This window comes from Delphinapterus leucas, chromosome 20 (genome assembly GCF_059928025.1).
Source record: "Delphinapterus leucas isolate spDelLeu-1000000601 "Yukka" chromosome 20, BTC_Dleu_Yukka2, whole genome shotgun sequence".
Classification (NCBI taxonomy): Eukaryota; Metazoa; Chordata; class Mammalia; order Artiodactyla; family Monodontidae; genus Delphinapterus; species Delphinapterus leucas.
Window position 1 is genome coordinate 60,822,100 of NC_143148.1, and position 20,582 is coordinate 60,842,681.

Below are 20,582 nucleotides of genomic sequence, written 5' to 3' on the forward strand. Positions count from 1 at the left end.
AAAAGAGAGATTAAATCTTTTCTAAACAGCTTTCTAAACAACTTTTCTAAACAGCTTTCTAAACAACTTTCCCAAACAGCTGAATAGCAACTCGTGCTGTGTCTTACCCTCTGGTCCGGTGTCAGCAGCACCTTGGGAGGGGGCACCGCATCTGCCTCACAGACCCGCACGAGGCCAGAGGCCACCACCTGGCTGCACAGGACAGCCGCTGGAACACCCAGCTGCGCGGCTTGGTCGCGCAAAGCAGAGCCTTAAAGATGAGACAAAACACAGACACACACAACAAAATGTACAACTGAAGTAGATTGGTTAAATGCCTTCTCCGAAGCTCTAGCACCACAGAAAATTGCCTTTTGAAGGGGAGAAGAGATCTGGGGGGAAAACATGAGGTATGAAAGTAAGACAACTTCAGTCTGATTGAAGAAGCTCACGAGAATCAGGGCAGCACCTGAAGCCCATGGTTGCATATACACATCTGTGCGTTTTGTATGACAAAAACAAGGGAGCTTGGCAGATACATTCTGACCAAGAACTTTAGCAACTCTTTCCAAAGGAGCACAATAAATTGAGAACTTTTAACAAATTTCAGTTTTTTATAGTTACCACTCCCACAACCGTACGATGATGTTTGACTGGACATGGGTCTGGCTTCCTGATGCCAGCCACACACATGGCAGGCATCGCATGCCACAGATGTGCCGGTCCCTGGGCTGCCAGGTGGAAGCTGGGCCCACAGGCAGCCACCTGCCCCCTGAGGACCAGCCCCTGGTCTGCACTCAACAAAGAGAAATGCTGCGCAGCCTGGAAATAGATGATGCCACCAGAAAACTGTTTCCTAGCTTATTTGACTTCCAAAACTAATTTAAAAAAACCAGGAAACTGTATCACATGCCCATTACCTTCAAGGCTTTGAAACACAGACCACTACAGAAGTGAAAACACGTGCAACAGTTGTAAAGGTTCCAAGTGACAGTACTAGATACTATCCACCACTGTGGTCAGGAAATAACTCACGGCAGAAATGTAGAAAATGCTCATTTCTAGCCATTCATTTCCAATTTGTGCCCATGGGAAAGTTTATCCCTGTTTTTATTTACAAGGCTTTTATTTTTATACAAATACCAATACGTATGGTAGCCACCACCTTCAGCAGGAGAAACTGAAAAATTCACAAGTTGCAAGTCTACTTATATTTCTGTGGTCAAGGTGAAGAGCTTCTTATCTAAGTTCTTATGCTCTGATCCAAAAGTCCACACAAGAGAGTGTGTGGATGAGCTGGCTCCCTGCACCGTGCACAGTCTGTGAAATCCACGTACAATTCCGGCCGAGAGAAGCAGCACTGTGGCTTTCAGGGATCAGCTGCCGACGTAAGCCTGGGGTGTAGGGTTCTCAGAGTAGCAATTTAAAACAAATTAGTGAATTAGTTAAGACAGTCGTCCCTCAGTATTCCAGGGGGACTGCTTCCAGGGCCGCCCGTGGATACCAAAATCCGCAGGTGCTCAAGTTCCTTACACAAGATAGCGTACTGTTTGTATATAACCTACACACATCCTCAAGGACACTTTAAATCATCTCTAGATTACTTATAATACCTAAAGCAATGTAAATGCTGTGGAAATAGTTGCTGGCACACAGCAAATTCAAGTTTTGCTTTTTGGAACTTTGTGGAATTCTTTTCCCCCCTGAGTATTTCCATCCAAGGTTGGTTTAATCCACAGATGTGGGACCCACGGATACAGAGGGCCGACTGCATCTTTCTGAAATGACAGTCATTACATAATAAAAATGTGAAAGACCAGAAAATAACTTATTTTTGTTATTCCCACAGAACTCTCCCTGTCTCGTATTCTCAAAGTGGGGTGGGGGACCTAGAAACAGACAAGCAGACCTCGATTTATCGCACTTTGTAGAGATTGCCTCTTTTTACAAACTGAAGGTCTGTAAGCACCCAGCAAGTCTATCAGCACCATTTTTCCAACAGCACTTGCTCACTTGGTGTCTCTGTGTCACATTTTGGTAATTCTCACAATATCTCAAGCTTTTTCATTATTATCACATTTGTCATGTTATCTGTGATGCGTGATCTCCGATGTTACCACTGTAACTGTTTTGGGGCATCACTAACTACACCCACAGATGATGGTGAACTTAACCCACAAACATCCTGTGTGCACTGACTGCTCCACCTCTCGGCCGCTCCCCTGTCTCGCTCCGTCTCTCGGGCCTCCCTCTTCCCTGAGACACAATACTGAAATTAGGCCAATTAATAACCCTACAGTGGCCTCTAAGTGTTCCAGTGAAAAGAAGAGTTGCACATCTCTCACTTTAACTCAAAAGCTAGAAATGACTTAGCGAGGAAGGCATGTCGAAAGCTGAGACAGACCTAAAGCCCCTCGCACCAAACAGTTAGCCAAGCTGCGAAGCCGAAGGAGAAGTTCTTAAGGAAATTAAAAGCACTACTTCAGTGAACACGTGAATGATAAGGAAGCCAAACAGGCTTATTGCTGATATGGAAAAAGTCTGAGTGGTCTGGACAGAAGATCACACCAGCCAGAACATTCCCTTCAGCCAGAGCCTGATCCAGGGCCAGGCCCTAACTCTCTTCAATTCTATGAGGGATGAGAGAGGGGAGGAAGCCGCAGAAGCAAAGTCTGAAGCCAGGAGGAGTTGGTTCATGAGGTTGAAGGACAGAAGCCATCTCCACAGCACGAAAGTGCCAGGTGAAGCAGCAGGTGCTGATGGAGAAGCTGCAGCAAGTCCTCCAGAAGCTCTAGCTCAGATCATCCATGAAGGTGACTACACTGAATCACAGATTTTCAATGTAGAGGAAACAGCCTTCTACTGGAAGAAGACGCCGTCCAGGACTTTCATAGCCAGAGAGGAGAAGTCAGTGCCTGGCTTCAAGGAAGAGGCTGACTCTCCTGTTAGGGGCTAATGCAGCTGGTGACTAAGTTGAAGCCAATTCTCATTTACCATCTGAAAATCCCTGGGCGCTTAAGAATTATGGTAAATCAACTGTGCCTGTGCTCTAAAAAAATGGAAAAACAAACCGGTATGACAGTACATCTGTTGACAACATGGTTTAGTGACTATTTTAAGCCCACCGTTGAGACCTACTTCTCAGAAAAAGAAGAGTCCTTTCAACTGCTCGTTGACAATGCACCTGGTCACCCGAGAGCTCTGTTGGAGATGGGCAATGAGATTCATGCTGTTTTCACGGCTGCTGACATAACACCCATCCTGCAGCCCATGAATCAAGGAAGAATTTCAACTTTCTACTCTTATCATTTAAATAATACACTTCGTAAGGCTATAGCTACCGTAGGCGGGGACTGCTCTGGTGAATCTGGGCAAAGTGAATTGATGGCCTTCTGGAAAGGATTCACCATTCTAGATGTCATTAAGAACTTAAGAACATTTGTGATTCACGGGAAGGATGTATCAAAATCAAAATGTTGACATTAACAGGAATTTGGAAGAAGTTGATTCCAGCCATCATGGATGACTTTGAGGGGTTCAAAAATTCAGTGAAGGAAGTAACTACAGATGTAGAGGACATAGTAAGAGAACTAGAATTAAAAGTGGAGCCTGAACACCACTTACAATAACCTAAGCAATGTAAGTGCCCATCAACAGGTGAATGGGTAAAGAAGATGTGGTACATATACTCAATGGAATATGACTCAGTCATAAAAAAGAATGAAATAATGCCATTTGCAGCAACATGGATGCACCTAAAGATTATCAAAGTAAGTGAAGTAAGTCAGACAAATGTGGTATGATATCACTTACGTGTGGAATCTAAAAAAATGATACAAATGAACCGTTTACAAAACAGAAACGGACTCACAGACGTAGAAAACTTACGGTTGCCAAAGGGGAAAGGGGGGCAGGGTGGGATAAATTAGGAGTTTGGGATTAAAATACACACACTACTATATATAAAACAGATAAACAGGGACTTCTCTGGCAGGCCGGTGGTTAAGATTTTGCCTTCCAATGCAGGGGATGCGGGTTCAATCACTGGTTGGGGAGCTAAGATTCCACATGCCTTGGGGCCAAAAAATCAAAACATAATACAGAAAAAATACTGTAACAAATTCAAGAAAGACTTTAAAACTCATCCACGTCAGGGACTTCCCTGGTGGCACAATGGTTAAGAATCCACCTGCCAATGCAGGGGACATGGGTTCGAGCCCTGGTCCAGGAAGATCCCACATGCCACGGAGCAACTAAGCCCGTGCACCACAACTACTGAGCCTGCACTGTAGAGCCTGTGAGCCACAACTACTGAGCCCGCGTGCCACAACTACTGAAGCCCATGCGCCTAGAGCCCATGTTCTGCAACAAGAGAAGCCACCGCAATGAGAAGCCCGCACACCGCAACAAAGAGTAGCCCCGGCTCACCGCAACTAGAGAAAGCCCACGTGCTGCAACGAAGACCCAATGCAGCCAAAAATAAATACATAAAAATAAATTTAATTTAAAAAAATGGTCCACATCAAAAAATCTTAAACAAAAACCAAAAAAACAGAGATAAACAACAAGGACCTACTGTATAGCACAGGGAACTATACTGGATGTCTTGTAATACCCTATAATGGAAAAGAATCTGAAAAAGTGTATCGAGAGAGAGGGAGAGAGAGCGCGCGCGATCTATATATGTATAACTGAATCACTTTATTATACACCTGAAACATTGTTAAGTCAACTATACTTCAATTTAAAAAATTACAAAAATTGAAAAACAAAGTAGAGCCTGAAGAAGTGACTGAATTGCTGCAACCTCATGATAAAATTTGAAGGATGAGGAGTTGCGTCTCGTGTCTGAGCAAAGGATGTGGTTTCTTGAGATTGAACATACTCCTTATGAAGATGCCAGGAAGACTGTTGAAATGACAACAAAGGATTTAGACTATTACATAAACTCAATTGATAAAGCAGCAGCAGGGTTTGAAAAGACTGACTCCAGTTTTGAAAGTTCTACTGTGGGTAAAATGCTATCAGCTGGCATTGCAGGCTACAGAGAGAGGATTTGTGAAAGGAAGATACAGCAGACTTCATTGCTGTCTTGTTTTAAGAAAAGGCCACAGCCCCCCAGCCTTCAGCAACCTCCACTCTGATCAGTCAGCAGTCATCAACACTGAGGGAAGACCCTCCACCAGCAAAAAGATTACGAATCTCTGAAGGCTTAGATGATGGTTAGCATTTTTAGCCATAAAGTAGCGGGTTTTTTTGGAAGGTTTTTTGTTTTTTATTTTATTTATTTATTTTTTGCTGCATTGGGTCTTCGCCGCTGTGCGCAGGCCTCCTCTAGTTGCAGAAAGCAGGGGTTACTCTTCATTGCGGTACACGGGCCTCTCATTGCGGTGGCCTCTCCCGTTGCGGAGCACGGGCTCTAGAGCACAGGCTCAGCATTCATGGCGCACGGGCCTAGACGCTCCACAGCATGTGGGATCTTCCCGGACCAGGGCTCGAACCCATGTCCCCTGCATTGGCAGGCGGATTCCCAACCACTGCACCACCAGGGAAGCCCCAATAAAGCAGTTTTTCGAATTTTAATAATAGAGCATTTTTTAATTAAGGTATGTACACTTTTTTAGACAACGCTGTTGTACACTTAGTAGACTACAGTATTTATTGTGTAAACATGAAGTTTATATGCATCAGGAAACCGAAACATTCGTGGGACTCGCTTTCCTGCAATATCCGTTTTCTAGCAGTGGTATGAACCCAAACCACAGTCTCCCCAGGTCAGCCTGTATCTCTGGCTGCCTGCTGCACTTCCCTACCCAGCAGAGCCTGTTCTCACCACTTCCAGAAACGAGGGGCATGTTTCTGTCCCGTTTTTCCAAGGGTAACTTTGGTTCCTACTGCTTCTGAGTCCGATGCTGAGTCACTGTTTTTAAACAAGAGCCCCATAACAAGCCTCAAGCAAGTCACAAAAACTTGTGGCTGGTGACCACACATATAAGCAGAAAACCATTACCTGGGGGAATTTACACATCTGCTTGTTATAAGCAAATCAAAGTCACTTTACGTACAGCAAAAACTAACACAACATTGTAAAGCAACTATACTGCAATAAAATTGTTTTTTAAAAGTTACTTTACATAAAGCTCATCCGTAACTCAATCTGTTGAGAAAATGAAGCTCTAACTTACCTATCAATGAACTGGAAAGGTCAATGTGGGCCCCAGGACCATCATAATCAATCAACCGGCTGAGACACAGCTGTTTACCGGGAGGACCTTCTACCTAGAAACCAAACACCAAGCACTCCATTTTAAAATTCAAGCCATGTCCTGAAAACACCCAGTGTCCACAGTGCTTGCCTACTGCGCTATTCCCAAATATTCCGAGGTAAAGAAGCATTTTAAAAGGTGAAACCTACTGAAGCCTTTGAGAACTACCAGATTCCTCTCCGGACTGTTTTACCTCCAAATAGATACGTGCTCCCGGTTACTTTTCTCACCTGGACAGCAAACTTAATGCGTGCTTCTCCCAGATACTCACGAGGCTTGCCAGGCGTCTTTCATGAATATGATGCTTTGCTGGGCTCAAATCCCCAAACCCAAATGTGCTGGCAAAGGCGAAACCAACTTCCACTCACCTCCAGCACAAGGTCACCCAGGTTTAGGTGGCTCCTCAGGAGGCGCACAGCCGACTCCCTGACCTTCTGCTCACCTTCAGGACCCAATTTCTGCCTCTTGACCCTTCCCGCTAGGGGAGAAAATCAGTTTCAAAAAATTACAGCACTCTTTAAAAACTCAAGCAAGGAGACATCGTGACACCCTGTACCCCTGGAGGTGACGCACCCGGGAATGTCACTTCCATGGGATTCCTGTCAAAACCACACAAGCTTAATCTAATCCTGAGACACATCCAACTGAGGGACACTCCTCCAAACATCCAGGTCGGGAAGACCCAAGAACTGTCACCCTCTGGAGGAGACCAAGTTGACGGGAGTAACTGCCACGCGGGAGACTGGTCAGAAAAAGGGCATTATGGGGAAAATTGGTGAAACCTGAGTAAAGTGTAGTATCGCTGGCAGGATGGTACCAACGCTAGTTTCCTGGGATTGATCCTTTCAAAGAGGTTACGCGACTCTGGGGCTAAGCGGAGCTGAACAGTTACTGTCATCCAGGCTACTGGGGGCGGGGGGCAGTGAATCTTAACTCCCTACCTTCTGGAAACACCCCTCTTGGCCACTCATTGGACAGAGTGGACAGAGGGCTGCCAGGAGGGGACAGCTCGGGGTGGGCGTGGGGGAGGAGGAGGGCGGGGGGGTTGAGGCGGCACGGGCGGGGATGAGGTGGGGACAGGCCAGGCGCCGGGATGGGGGCGGACGGGCGGGGGTCGGCGTGAGGCGGGAACGGGTCGGCGTGAGGCGGGGACAGGCCGGGAGTCGGGGGTGAGCGGGGGACGGGCCGGGGGTCAGGGTGGGGGGGGACGGGCGGGGGTCGAGGTGAGGGGGGGACGGGCGGAGGTCGAGGTGAGGGGGGGACGGGCGGGGGTCGAGGTGAGGCGGGGACGGGCCGCGATCGGGGCGCAGTGAGGGGGGAACGGGGACGGGCCGAAGGAGGCTGGGGCAGGAAGGGGTCTTGGGGCCCCGCGCCCACCTACCCAGCAGCTCGACCCAGGCCCGCCTGCAGCCCCCTTGCCCCAGGTCCGAGGCAGCGCCCCGCGCCTGGGAGGCCGACATGTCGCGAACGAGCCACGGGCAACGTCTCTCGGCTTCTGGCCCGCGTTTCCTTCCCATTGGCCGCGGACAGGCGCGCGCGCCCATTGGCTGCCAGCTGCCCGGCCGCACCCTTCAGGGCGGAGCCTCGGTAGCCATCTTGGTGGCGCCGCACGACGGCCATCTTGGTGGTGGCGGGAGCGCGGTTTGACTGACGCCTGGGCCAGGTAGGTAGCACTGACGTTGGAGGTTTGCGGTGCTGATTCAAACGGCGTCACGGGCGAGAAAACTGTGCCATCCCTTGTGCGTTAGTCCTGTCGAGATGACCCAGAGCTGGGCATGAAGAAGCAATCCGACAAACCCAAATCCAGGGAGACGCTAAAACCGCGCTGCCAGTTGGAAACCGTATAGGACGAGTCTGCGCCCTCGTCTCCCGCGGAACCCGGGGCGGCGGTGTTACTGCGGAGCTGAGGCTTGCTCTGCCTTGACTTCAATTAAGTGTAAACGAGAGGCCGCCTGGTGGACAGCGCCGCTCACCCCGGCCGAGCACAGCCAGGGGTCGCACCCACAAGGGTCACACACAGGAAGTCCATTTCCAGTCTCTCTCCCCTCTCTGGAGGATGAGGGGGAAGGAGGGCTGAAAATCCCAGGCTTGTAAGCATGGCTTGGCCTTTCTGGCCTTCAGCCCCTGTGCCGGAGCCAACCAGGAGCCCACCCAGTGTCCACCTGTTAGAGAAAAAGATGCTCCTAGCATTCTTCCCACTTAGGAATTTACAGGGGTTTCACGGGGTCTGTGCCACGATAGGCACAGAGACCGACATGCATTTCTGTTATCTCACAATCACTGTGCAGCCCCGTGTCTCAGTGTCCGGGTTTTCACACATCATGGTCCCATCGGCCGTGAAGACCTTGCGGGTGCAGGATGCCCTCAAAGAGCACCACTGCCACCTCCTGAACTGCTTCCACGTGGCTGGAAACTCCAAGTTTTCAAGTTTGCATGCACGCCATGACCACCCTGCATAACTGCTGCTGCCCAACCCAGGTTGGGGGCTGCTAAACTTGCGTAAACAAGGGTCCACTGGAGGTGGCCCTGCTAGACAGCACGTGGCCCTTGGGGATTGCAAAAAGCAGCCACGAGTCCTCCCCCCATCTCCGTCCCTTCCGTTTGGGCTGGTAATGACACAGGAGTGACGTGACACAAACAGGAGTTTGAAAGGAGCTGGTGCTGAGAGCCAGGTACCTCCAAGGAACACACGTGAGCGAGCCTGCTGAGGACCACCCACGTGGAGGAGAGGTGGCCGCCCAGCCAGCAGTCCCATGCCCTGGCCAGCAGCCTGCCTGCTGCCAGACCTGGAAATTAGGCCATCACAGGCCGTCCAGCTGCTGACTACCCAGCAGTGAGGTAAACAAGGGGGAGAGGCTGGCTGAGACCAGAACTGCCAGAGACCCACACGACTGTGCACTAAGCAACAGTTTAGGAGGGGAGGGGAGTACCCACGTGGCCTTGTAAGCGCTGTGAAGCCCTCGGCCTCCACGCCAAGGGAGCAGGGCCCCAGCGGGTGCACATCATGAGCTATGCAGCTGGTTGAAAAGAGACTGTAGGGAGGCAAAGGCAGGGCACAGAGGCCAGGGACATGGCCTCAGGCCATTATTGGGCAACGGACAGGGGGCGTGACCAGCGCGGGGGTCATGAGATGGAGAGAAGTGATGAGCTCGGTTCCTACTTCGAAGGTTGATCTGCCAGGTGAGGAAGAAGTGCAGAGTTTTCTAACCCGAGCCATTGGGAGGGCAGAGATACACATCATACAAACAAACATCATATACACATACACATGCATCACACACATATATATCATACATACACACACCATACATGCATCATACATACACACATCGTACACACATATATCATACATACACGCATCATACACATGCATCGTACACACGTCATACACACATACATCATATACACACATCATGCATACATCAGATACACATGCACGTATCATTCACACATACGTCATATGCACCCACATGCATCATACAAACATACATCATATGCATACATACACTGTACACACACCATATACATACATCCATATATCATATACCCATGCATACATCTTATATACACGTGCATCATATACATACACACACGCCTCACCTGAGAGGTGGAGACACTGGGAGGACGGTTTGAGAGGCAATAACAGGAGGGGCTCAGAGTTCAAACGTGAGTGTGTCAGATTCAAGATGCCAGACCCCTGGATGGGGCTGCCAGGGGAAGTAGGTCGTAGAAGCTTCAACACACACGTACGTACATACACCCACACACGCGTACACGTGCCCCAGGCACACCAGAGCTATCCCTCCCTGCCCATCGTCGCAGTCCTCATCCTTCTGCTTCAAAGAACGATGAAAAGCAGCTATTTGAAGCACATCGAACATGCCATTGTCATGACCTGCGTGCCTCCTGTGCCGGGTGAGACCTTCTATCAGAAATGGGCCATAGCTCAGTTTCCAAAACATCGCTCGTGCGTGTGCCTTCCCAGCCTCCACTGATAATCAGCATTATTTAGGGACTATTTTCCGTTAAATTTAATCACTTCTTAAAAACCAAAATCTAATTTAAAAGAAAACTGTATGTGCCAATATAAATGGAAATTCATTATTCTCCTGTATCATAAACTAAATATGAAACAACTTAAAGAAATCTGTTTAAAATTTGCCTTTGTTTCACCTGAAATCACCTCGCAAATTTAACTTGCATCTAGGATGTGGAAAGCTTCAAAGACCATCGTTGAGGCTGGATTGGGACAACAGAAAACACCGCTCCCATCACCACCAAGCTAACAAGTGCTGAGTGATAGTAACAGCAGCCACCACTCCGGGTGAGGCCAAAGTGTGCAGAGGCAAGGAAGGCTGTAAGCGGGGAGTGGGCAGCTGCACTGAGAAAATCCCTCAGCAGCCCATCCCCACCATAAGCACAGGGCAGTGCTGGAGGAGTCTTGTGTGGAAGGTGGCCACAGCACACTGAAACACAAATCCAGCTCAACTCCAGACCAAACTGACTCACCCCCCCACCCCACTAATGACCGAGCAGAGAAGGAGGCATGAACACTACCTCAGACTCTCCTGGCCCACACACAATGTTGGGCATGCAATCAAAAATTACGAGACAGACAAAAGAAGCTGGAGAAAAAAAATCAACCCATCCCTAAAAGGCAAGGTAGGTAACAGAACCAAACCCAGATGGCCCAGATGTTGGGACAGTCACACAGGGAATTTTAAGTAACTATGGTTCATATGCTAAAGTCTCTGGTGGAAAAGGTGGGCAACGTGCATGAAGGAATGAGGAGGTTCAGCAGACACATGAAAAGTATGAGAGAGAAAAACATGGTCACAGAGATAAAGAGTGCCTTCAATGGCTCATCAGTGGGCTCAACACAGGTGAGGAGAAATAAAAATTACTCTAACCAGAAAACAAAGAGGAACTTAAGAAAAAAAAAAGAGCACCGGTCTTCCCTGGTGGCGCAGTGGTTGAGAGTCCGCCTGCCGATGCAGGGGACACGGGTTCGTGCCCCGGTCCGGGAGGATCCCACATGCCGCGGAGCGGCTGGGCCCATGAGCCATGACCGCTGAGCCTGCGCGTCCGGAGCCTGCGCGTCCGGAGCCTGCGCTCCGCAGTGGGAGAGGCCACAACAGTGAGAGGCCCACGTACCACAAAAAAAAAAAAAAAAAAAAAAAAAAAGCACCTAAGAGCTGTGGGATACTACCAAATGGTATAACATACATGTAATAGGACTCCCGAAAAAAGAAGAAAGGGAAAACAATGCAGAAAAAATATTTGCGAGGTAATGGCCAAGAATGTTCCCAAAATAATGAGACAGCAAACACCAGATCTAAGAAGTTCAGAAGACACAAAATAGGATAAACATGGGATGAAACACACACACGGACACACGCACCCCATATTCAAACTGCTGAAACCAAAGAAATAGAGTCCTGAAGGCAGCTAGAAAACAAAGGTGCCTTAAATGCAGAATAACAAAGATAAGAATTACAGCAGATTCCTCTTGAGAAACTATGCAAACAGAAGACAACAAAGTGACATATTTAAAGGGTTGGGGGGGAAAATCAACCCACATTTCTATACCTAGCAAAGACATCTTTTTAAAAATAAAAAGCAAAATAAAGACTTTTTCAGACGTGAACAAGTTTATCACCAGACCTGCATTAGAATAAATATTCAAGAAAGCTCTCCAGTCAGAAGGAATGTATCAGACGCTTGGATCTACACACAAACGCATAAATTGAAGGTAAATATAAATCACTCTAAAAGGTAATTGTCTGTTTCAAGCAAAAACAGTAGCACTGAATTGCAGGTTTATTGCATATGTAAAAATAAAATGTATGCCAGTGCTAGCCCAGAGGATTGGACACAAGAACTGGAAGTGAACAGTTTTAAGGGTCATGGAACGTATCAATTGTGGCAGTGGTTATATGACTGTGTTTGTCAAAAATCATTAACATATACATTAAAAGGGGTGAATTTTACTGTCTGTACGTTATACTTCAATTAAAAATTTAACTCTCATGGGGGAATCACTGAAGGTGGCAGAGCAGGAAGACCCTGAACGCACCTCCTCCCAAAGGCACTCCAAAATTACGACTATTCACAGAGCAGCTATTGATGAAAAAGACTGAGCCACTAGAAAACATCTTCCACGACTAAGACATAAAGAAGGAACTTCAACGAGATGGGTAGTCACGCGGGGTTGTGGGTTAGCCAAGACCCATATCCCCAGGTGGGCAACCCACAAATGGGAGGATAATTGCAACCGCAGAGGTTCTCCCTAAGGAGCGAGGGAGCCCCACATCGGGCTCCCCAGTCCAAGGGTCTATACCGGGAAGACAAAACCCCAGAGCATTTGGCTTTAAAGGCCAGCAGGGCTTATTTTGGGAGAGCCAGAGGGCAGTGGGAAAGAGAGGCTCCACCCTTAAAGAGCTCACACAAAACCTCGCACGCTCCAGGATCCAGGGCAGAAGCTGTAATTTGAAAGGAGCCTGGGTCAGACCCACTGGCTGATCTTGGAGAGCCTCCCGCAGAGGCGGGAGGCACCTACAGCTCACCCAGGGGACACAGACGCTGGCTGCGGTCACTGTGGGAGCTCGTTCTACCATGTAGGCTCTGGTGCTGGTAGATGCCATTGTGGAATCCTCCTCTAGCTTATTAGCCTCAGGACCCAGCCCCACCTGGGCCCACCAGCCTGTAGGAACCAATACTGGCCAAGCAGCTATCTAGGCAGGGACGCGGCTCCATCCACCAGCAGACAGGCTGCCCTATGACCCCGAACCCACAGCCGCCCCTGGACACATCCCTGCCCACCAGAAAGCCCAGGACCTGGCCCCGCATACCAGTGCACGAACACTAGACCTTATACCCCAAAGCCCTGCAGCTGGAGAGCCTGGGACCCAGCTCCACCCACCAGTGGGCGGGCACCAGCTCCGGAATCCCCTGGGCCCAGGCCCCGCCCACCAGTGAGCCTGCTCTAGACTCTGGGCCAGCCTCACCCATCAGTAGGCAGACAGCGGCCCCAGGACAACTGCGGCCCCACAGCCGGTCTTGGTAGGATCGAGCCCAGCTCTGAGACACCTTAGGCCCCTCAACTAGCCACCTAGGACCCAGCCCCACTCTCCAGCAGGCACAAGCTTTGGGACATCCCCGGACCCCGCAGCCAGCTGTGTCAGGAACTGGCCCCATCTATCAGCAGCCCGACACCACCTCTGGGACCCCTGGGCCCTGCAGCCAGACCTCAGAGCCTGGCTCTGTCCGCCAGTGGGCCTGCACTAGCCCCAGGACCTGGCTTCAGCCATCAGTGGGTGAAGCCCCGGGATCTCCTGGACCCTGCCCCTGCGCACCAGTGAGCCAGCACTAGACCCAGGTTCCGCACCCAGCCACCTCATGACCCAGCCCCGCCAAACACTCATTGCTGAGATTTCCAAACATAAAATGGTCTTTATGCAAATTGATAGTTCTTTTCTAGTAAGCTATTCCATGCGGGTAGTTTGTATTTGACAATTTATAACACTGATCAGACAAGAGTAGGGAGATGTTTACGTCACAGAACAAGGTGATTTTAGGCAGTGTTCTCAGTGTGTCCAGACCAGCAGTAGCCTCAGCATCACCCAGGTTTTGTTAGACATGCAAATTTTCGGGCCACACCTCAGACCAAATGAGACAGAAAATAACCCGGGAAGGGTTCCAGACACCTAGGTCTTAACAAGACTTCCTGTGGATTCCGATGCATGCTAAAGTGTCAGAGCCATTGCTCTAGGAATATAAAATAATTGTGATGATCTGCAAACCTCAAGTGCAATGGTTAACATAAAATAAATTTTACCCGAATGGTCAGGGTCATCACTAAAAATGTGCTGTTGCTTTGTGAATGAGGAAAGGTCAGGTTTATTTCATTCACTGCTATACCCCTATCAGTTAGAACACCGTCCAGCATTTAGAAATGCATTGATAAATACTAGTTGAGTTAAATAATTTTTTAAAAGAATCTGTTGTTCAACTTCACTCCAATAAGAGAAATGCAAATTAAGCCATTTTTCACGCATCAAAGATACAAAAGTTTGATCACACCCTGCGTCAAGGGAGCTTAGGGAAATAAAGACCCTCAAACATTAGTGGGAGTGTATAGTGTGCAGCCTCTGTGAAGGGCGGTTTGATAATATTTATTAAAATGACAGATTGGCATATCCTTTGCCCCAGCAAGTCCATTTCTTAGAATTTATACTGCACAAGTATCAGCTGTGCTCTTACACTGTCCAAGATACTTGGGGCAGCAGTAATTAAGCCAACAAAATCTATGCCCTCACAAAGCACTGCGTACAAAGTTATCCATTCAAGACTGGAAAAAACCTATTCCCCCTGCCCCCCCCCGCCCCCAGCGGGGATATGCAGCTGTACAGAGAACGCAGAAGCTCTTCACATGCCGATACGAACCATTCCCCACCCCCCACCCCCACTGATGAGTAAATACGCAGAGCACAGGACAGGGTGTATGATGTGCTGACCTCGGGGACATGTGTGTTTGAAACAGGCATATGACAGTTCTAGAAGGATAAACAAAAAGCCAGACACAGTGACTACCCCTGGGGCCAGTGTCTGGTGGAAGATTTTGCAGTTTATACCTTTTTGTACTTTTGAACATCGATCCATGTCAAATTAGCCAACCGCAATTTACACAGTTATTTTTACAATCTTACCAAGTTCAGGCCCCAGCAAGCATTTGAGGCTCACCCCCCCATCCAAGATCACGTCAGCTCTGAGGTAAAGCTTGCTTCACTCCAGTCTGTGCAGCGGGAGACATGGTACAACAGAGAAGTTGATACAGCAGCTCGTCTGTGTGTACATTTAGAAAACGTTTGATTCCTTTTTAACTTCCCTGCATTACCTGTTCAAAACACTGTTGACCTAAAACAATGAAACGGTCAGTTATTTTACCAGCAAAATGGGTTTACTCAGGAATATCAAAGAATTGCAATTCAGGACATGCAACCTATGGCGAACCCCAGGCAAGTTCAGAGGACAAAGGAGAGGAACTTCTTTTATAGAGGAGAGAAAGGCGTTTGGGGAGGGGATGTTGTAAACAAAGGGTCCATTGGAGGAAACTGGGACTTGGAAGTGTAGTGGCTTTTCATTGGCTGAGCTGTGGTGGTCTCTCATTGGCTGGGCTGTTGCGGGCAGGGAGAAATTCTTCCTTCCCCTGATGGGTAGGGAGGTAGTAAGCTTCTTCCTCTTGGGTCTGTAGTTCAGGTGGGGTCGTAGGGCGTGAGTGTTCCCCCTTCTGGCCAACCGACTCCATTTTAAATGAGGCTTCTGTTAATTTTCACAACATAAATACAACTGCAAATGACCGCCAATGCCATCAATGGGGAGCAAACAGTGTTCTCGAGTATTTTCTCGGCTCCTGATCAGGAATCCGGGGTAAGCATGTAAGTACTTCTCGTTCCCTCCTTCACAGGACAGCCCTGTCTGCCTCCCCTCCTCTTCCCATCATCTTGTGGGATTTCCTCTCATCACCTGGGCTTAGCTTAGCTCTGGGTCCCTGCCTCTTCTCCTGTCTCCACCTCTTCCTAATACCAGCCTAGAAATCCTGCGGCCATGCCAGTCCCAGAGCCCTTTCCCCAGAGCTGTACCGGGCTCCCTTTTAGAGATCAAGCACAGCCTGGGCCTATCTGGCATCCCTGGGGATTCATGGGCTTTATCATTATCCCAAAATAATCCTAAAGCACAAAACCACAGCCTCTCGAGTTTCAGCTTTTCCTCCCGGACCCCTGAGCCCTACCTCGCTGCAAGGATCGTGACAAAGACAGCATTCAGGGACCTCTGAGTCGTGGACACAAGGGCCTCGTTGCTCACAGCGTTCAGTGTGCAGGTCCCTTGGGAGAAGCCGACCTGTTTTTCAAGCTGAAGTGGAATTCAGTGCAGAGCCTCTGCCTTCCCCTCACAGCAGGTGAAGTGGTTCTACCTGTGTCTAGGGGAGTCCAAGGGCCTTTCATCTCAAATTGTCTTTGATGTTTAACCCAATCGCTCATACGCCTGACTCACTCTGACCTTTGTCTCAAAACCCTCAGCGTGCTCTCAGTGTGGTACCTTGGACCCTGGAGCCCTACACCCTCCCCTCCTGCAATCAGGTAACTATATTCCACAGGGCACTTGGGCTTCCAGTCCTAAATTATCTTTTTGACTTCCAGGGGCCAAAAATTAGGATCCTTTAGTTTCTGTGTCCGCAAAGATGCTCAGAGGTATAATTCCTGGAGATCTGAATCTCTGGCCAAAGGCAGTCATGAGCCAACCACCCCTCTGATTGCACTGCCCTGGCATGGACATGATCTCTAATTCCCTCAAAGCATCAAACACAGAGCATGGGAAAACACCAACATAACCAGTGGGGTTATGTAGCCACCTGTAGCCCTTCCCCAACTGCAGAGACTGTGTTTCCTCGTGGCTGTTTCCCCCTGAGAGACTGGTGGATCCTTGGGAGGACCTGGGCAGGTTTTTCACTGGTCTTTCCCAGGCATAAGACATTAACGCCCAGTGCTCAGCAAATACGTGTGAATGAACAGCCTACACTGTAAGATGAATCTTTGGGGAGTGTGTTTGCTAATGTGATAACTTGAGAGTGATTCTCCAACTCCAAGCACTGGTGGATTAGTCACATCACTAAATGTTTCGATTCTGCTTCCAAGCACAGCCTCCCTTCCCCGGGCCTTCCTCGTGTACTGGAAATGAATGCTAAAGGACGTGGCTTCAGGAGTGGTCTATTGATGATCCCGTCATGTAGAAATGACCTGGATCCAACGCTTTCCAGGTTGGGTCCATGACTGACCATCAATTTCTATCATGTTTCTCTGTTGAGACTCTGAACAGCTGGAAATAGCCTGTTTCATTTCTAAACTCCAAGGGGCAACTTCAAGTCATGGAAGAACTAACATCTCTTTGACGCTGATGTTCTGTGTTGCGTACTTGGCAGACAAAGACCTCCATATAGTAACCCGAGAGCCACTTCCTACTGGGATAAACCCCATGCCTACTTTTGTGTGTGTGTGTGTGTGTGTGTGTGTGTGTGGCCCCGCCCACGGCATGCAGGATCTTAGTTTCCTGACCAGGGATTGAACCCGTGCCCCCTGCATTGGGAGTGCAGAGTCTTAACCACTGGACGGCCAGGGAAGTCCCCCCGTTCCCATTTTAACCAGGCATCGTCTGCTCTCTCTCAGTGTGTGGAGCCCAGACAGCTATCAATTTACCCACACCAGTTCCTTATGGCAGAGCCCTCGGTCTGATTTAAAATATTGACTTGGCTTTTTAAAGTATGGCTGTGCCTGGGCTGTACTCCACCCCAGGAAGGAAGTGATTACCTTGACTCTGACTTGTGACCAATGGGTGGAACTTGTCACTATACCCAGAGCTTCTAGCAACCAGATCAGAGCCTGCTGCATCTGGTCACTCGAGTCATGGGCCCCTTTGATCAGTTTTGGTTTGGTGAATTCACTTCCTTTCCCTTTATTGACTTAGATGCCACTCTCAGGCTCCCAATCTAAGAGCTTGAAACCCCTCTCACTGCCACCACCACCTGCAGGCTGTTACTTCTCACCTTATGTCCACTTCTAGATCTCATCTAGGACATTTTTGGGAGATGTATGAATAAATGACCTGGCAGGGAAAAACGAAATGGTTTCTAGGAGCATCTAGGGGGCCGACGGATGCTTCTGCTTCATTATTTGCTTGTGGCTAGAGGGACAAACCTTCAGATACCAAGAGATATGGAAGTAGAACCTACCTAACTTAAAATTCTTTTTTAGTAAAACCCCAGTGTTCTAAATCTTGCTGGCTGAAGTGCACAGGGATCCCTGAGAAAACAATTAATGCCAGATCAGAAAGGGTATCATACGTTACACAGGTGACCTCAGGGCCCCTGCATCAGGCAGGTGCGAGTCATCACTATGCCATCTACAAATTGACACTTGCCATCTACCTCTCCGAGGATTAAATCATGAGGTACTTCAGCTGCTGAACTTCAACACCCCCTGAAAGGAGTTCAGGCTGGAAATCAGGAAAGAGGCCCTCTGGGCACTGGGAAAGACTGGCACGACAGTCCTTCAGATAGCCAGATATTTTCAGAAGAAGATTTTATGAGCCCAATTCTTGCATCTCCTTGTATCTAGAAAAGCACTAAAATCATTAATGGTGACATCTGCTCCTCGTGACCGGCAGCAACTCTCTGCAAAAAAATGGGCTTGGGGCTTCCCTGGTGGCGCAGCGGTTGGGAGTCCGCCTGCCGATGCAGGGGACGTGGGTCCGTGCCCCGGTCCGGGAAGATCCCACATGCCGCGGAGCGGCTGGGCCCGTGAGCCATGGCCGCTGAGACTGCGCGTCCGGAGCCTGTGCTCCGCAATGGGAGAGGCCACAACAGTGAGAGGCCCGCGTACCGCAAAAAAAAAAAAAAAAAAATGGGGCTTGACTGTACATACCCCTGTTCACCAAAATCATGTATATACTGACCTCCCCCGCTACCCCTTTGGAGCAGTTGCTCAGAGCTCTCTGAAATGCTGTCTCCCGGGCTATAGTCCTCATTTTGCCCCAAATAAAACTTAACTCACAACTCTCACGCTGTGCATTTCTTTTAGTCAAGAACTAGGTCCTTACCAAGGCCCGTGGTCATCAACTGAGATCCTAAAACCGTCTGGTCAGTAAGGGAAACCTGAGGCCCTTTGAAGAACAAGGAAGGTACTTCTGGCTACAACCCAACCCGCTTCCAATTAGAGTAATTACCACCTTCTGCTCTGGGGCCAGGGTGCCCCTCCTGAGATGCTCCCACCACCAGGAGTCAGAGGGGTAGCTCGGCCTACGGTAGGAGCAGTGACCCTAACTTCGGTGAGCTGGTAATGTTTCAAGTGGAAGTCTTTATCCCCACGGAATCTGAAAGCAAAAAGCACCCCTTGCGTGGGCCCATCAGGAACTACCACGTGGGGGAGGACAGCTCTGCGGATCGCACATCCCTGGCACTGTGTGTTGTGAGTTAGGGCCTTTCCTAACCACTGTGTGGGAACTCCCCACTGTGGGTTTCTCGCTGTCGCTGATCTAAGACAGACCCGGAGATTCTCCCTTCCGTCTACTGACAACCATGGATGGGGGTTTAGAGTGGGTAAAGATTAGGCGGGAAGATTGACCTGAGTCCCAGGTGCCTGCGGTTCACTCCGGAGACTGCAAGCCCCAGGCTCCAACTTTCCATCTGCAAAGTGAGAGCGCTGCTGCGATTTTTGGCTGCATAAACGCCGAGAGCCAGGAAGGCCCTGAAAGTGTCCGGCTGCTGAACACCAAAACTTTTGATACAATTCATCTCTACCAAACTCCTTTTTGTTGGAAGATTAAAATTCCAGATGCGGTTATCTGACAGTAAGGAATTCCCAGGGAACTTTCAAGTTCAAAGTTCCACCTCAGACCTGAAAATATCGCCAGCATGGAGAAATTTCCAGGAATCTGCACGACATCAGCTCCCCAGGGGATCCAGGGTCGGACCCTTGCCTTTTTGCCTCTTATTTCCCAGGGCCGTTTGGCCGTGTTATTCTGACCCGGTACAACCAGGGCTGAATAGGCCTCGGCTGAGGCTGTGAGCCGGTGCCGCCTCCCGCGCACGGCGAGAGGCCAGCCGGGGACGAAGCGCTGCTCCACCGCCGGTGAACTGCGCCTCTGCGCATGTTCCACGGAGACACCGGGGCTCTTAACGCTGCCGCGTGTCCCCGCTGGAAAGGGACGCCTATTAAGTGCTTCCTACTCGGGTCTTTCTGCCTCTCATCACCCTGAGTGGTGGCTCCTGAGGTCACTCTGCCAGCCGGCTCTGCGGCACCGTCTGCTCCTCCTGCATTCACGGGCCTCCCGGCTTTGCCGCAGCCCAGAGTCCAACGTGCCGGGGCCCCACTATTACCGCGGTGGGTCTTGGGCTGGATGCTGGCCTGGCACGCGTGTGAGAGCCTGGCGTGGGTTCGCGGGCAGGGCGACGAGAACCGCGTCTCAGTACGCGCCTCCCTCCAAGCGTCCCTCTGCGGGTCCCGGCTCTGCACACCGCCCCCCCGTCCCTTCCACCTTCCTCACCGCGCCCCCTCCCCCGGACCCTCCTTCCAGCAACCGGATCCCGGCTTCTCCACCCCCTCCCACCTGCCTCACCCCCTCCACGGGCCTCCCCCCGCCCCTCCCGCCCTCCCCTCCCCTTCCCTCCCCCTCCCCCTCCTCCCCTCCTCTTCCCTCCCCTTCCCCCTCCTCTCCCAGGCCTCACCTGCGGCCGCTCGCGCTGGGCGGGGCCCGACGATGACAAAGCAGCGGCTGGCGGCGCGG

At 49.9% G+C, this 20,582-nt stretch overlaps 1 protein-coding gene across 6 annotated transcripts in view; it reads right to left on the reverse strand.

Moving 5' to 3' along the window:
• The window catches only part of FANCA (FA complementation group A), a 54,963-nt gene extending 47,186 nt beyond the window's left edge, over nucleotides 1-7,777 (reverse strand). For 5 of the 6 annotated variants that reach the window (XM_089903441.1, XM_022582834.3, XM_089903442.1 and 2 more), the window contains exons 1-4: nucleotides 7,627-7,777; nucleotides 6,614-6,723; nucleotides 6,165-6,258; nucleotides 108-250 (exon numbers count right to left, since the gene is read on the reverse strand). In XM_089903441.1, coding sequence (XP_089759567.1) covers nucleotides 108-250; nucleotides 6,165-6,258; nucleotides 6,614-6,723; nucleotides 7,627-7,762 — 483 coding nt within the window. In that variant the 5' untranslated portion in view covers nucleotides 7,763-7,777. Of the gene's footprint in view, nucleotides 1-107; nucleotides 4,888-6,164; nucleotides 6,261-6,613; nucleotides 6,724-7,626 lie in introns of those variants that run through there. The other variant, XM_089903445.1, reaches the window with a different exon arrangement.
• Between the last annotated feature and the right edge of the window lie 12,805 nt (nucleotides 7,778-20,582).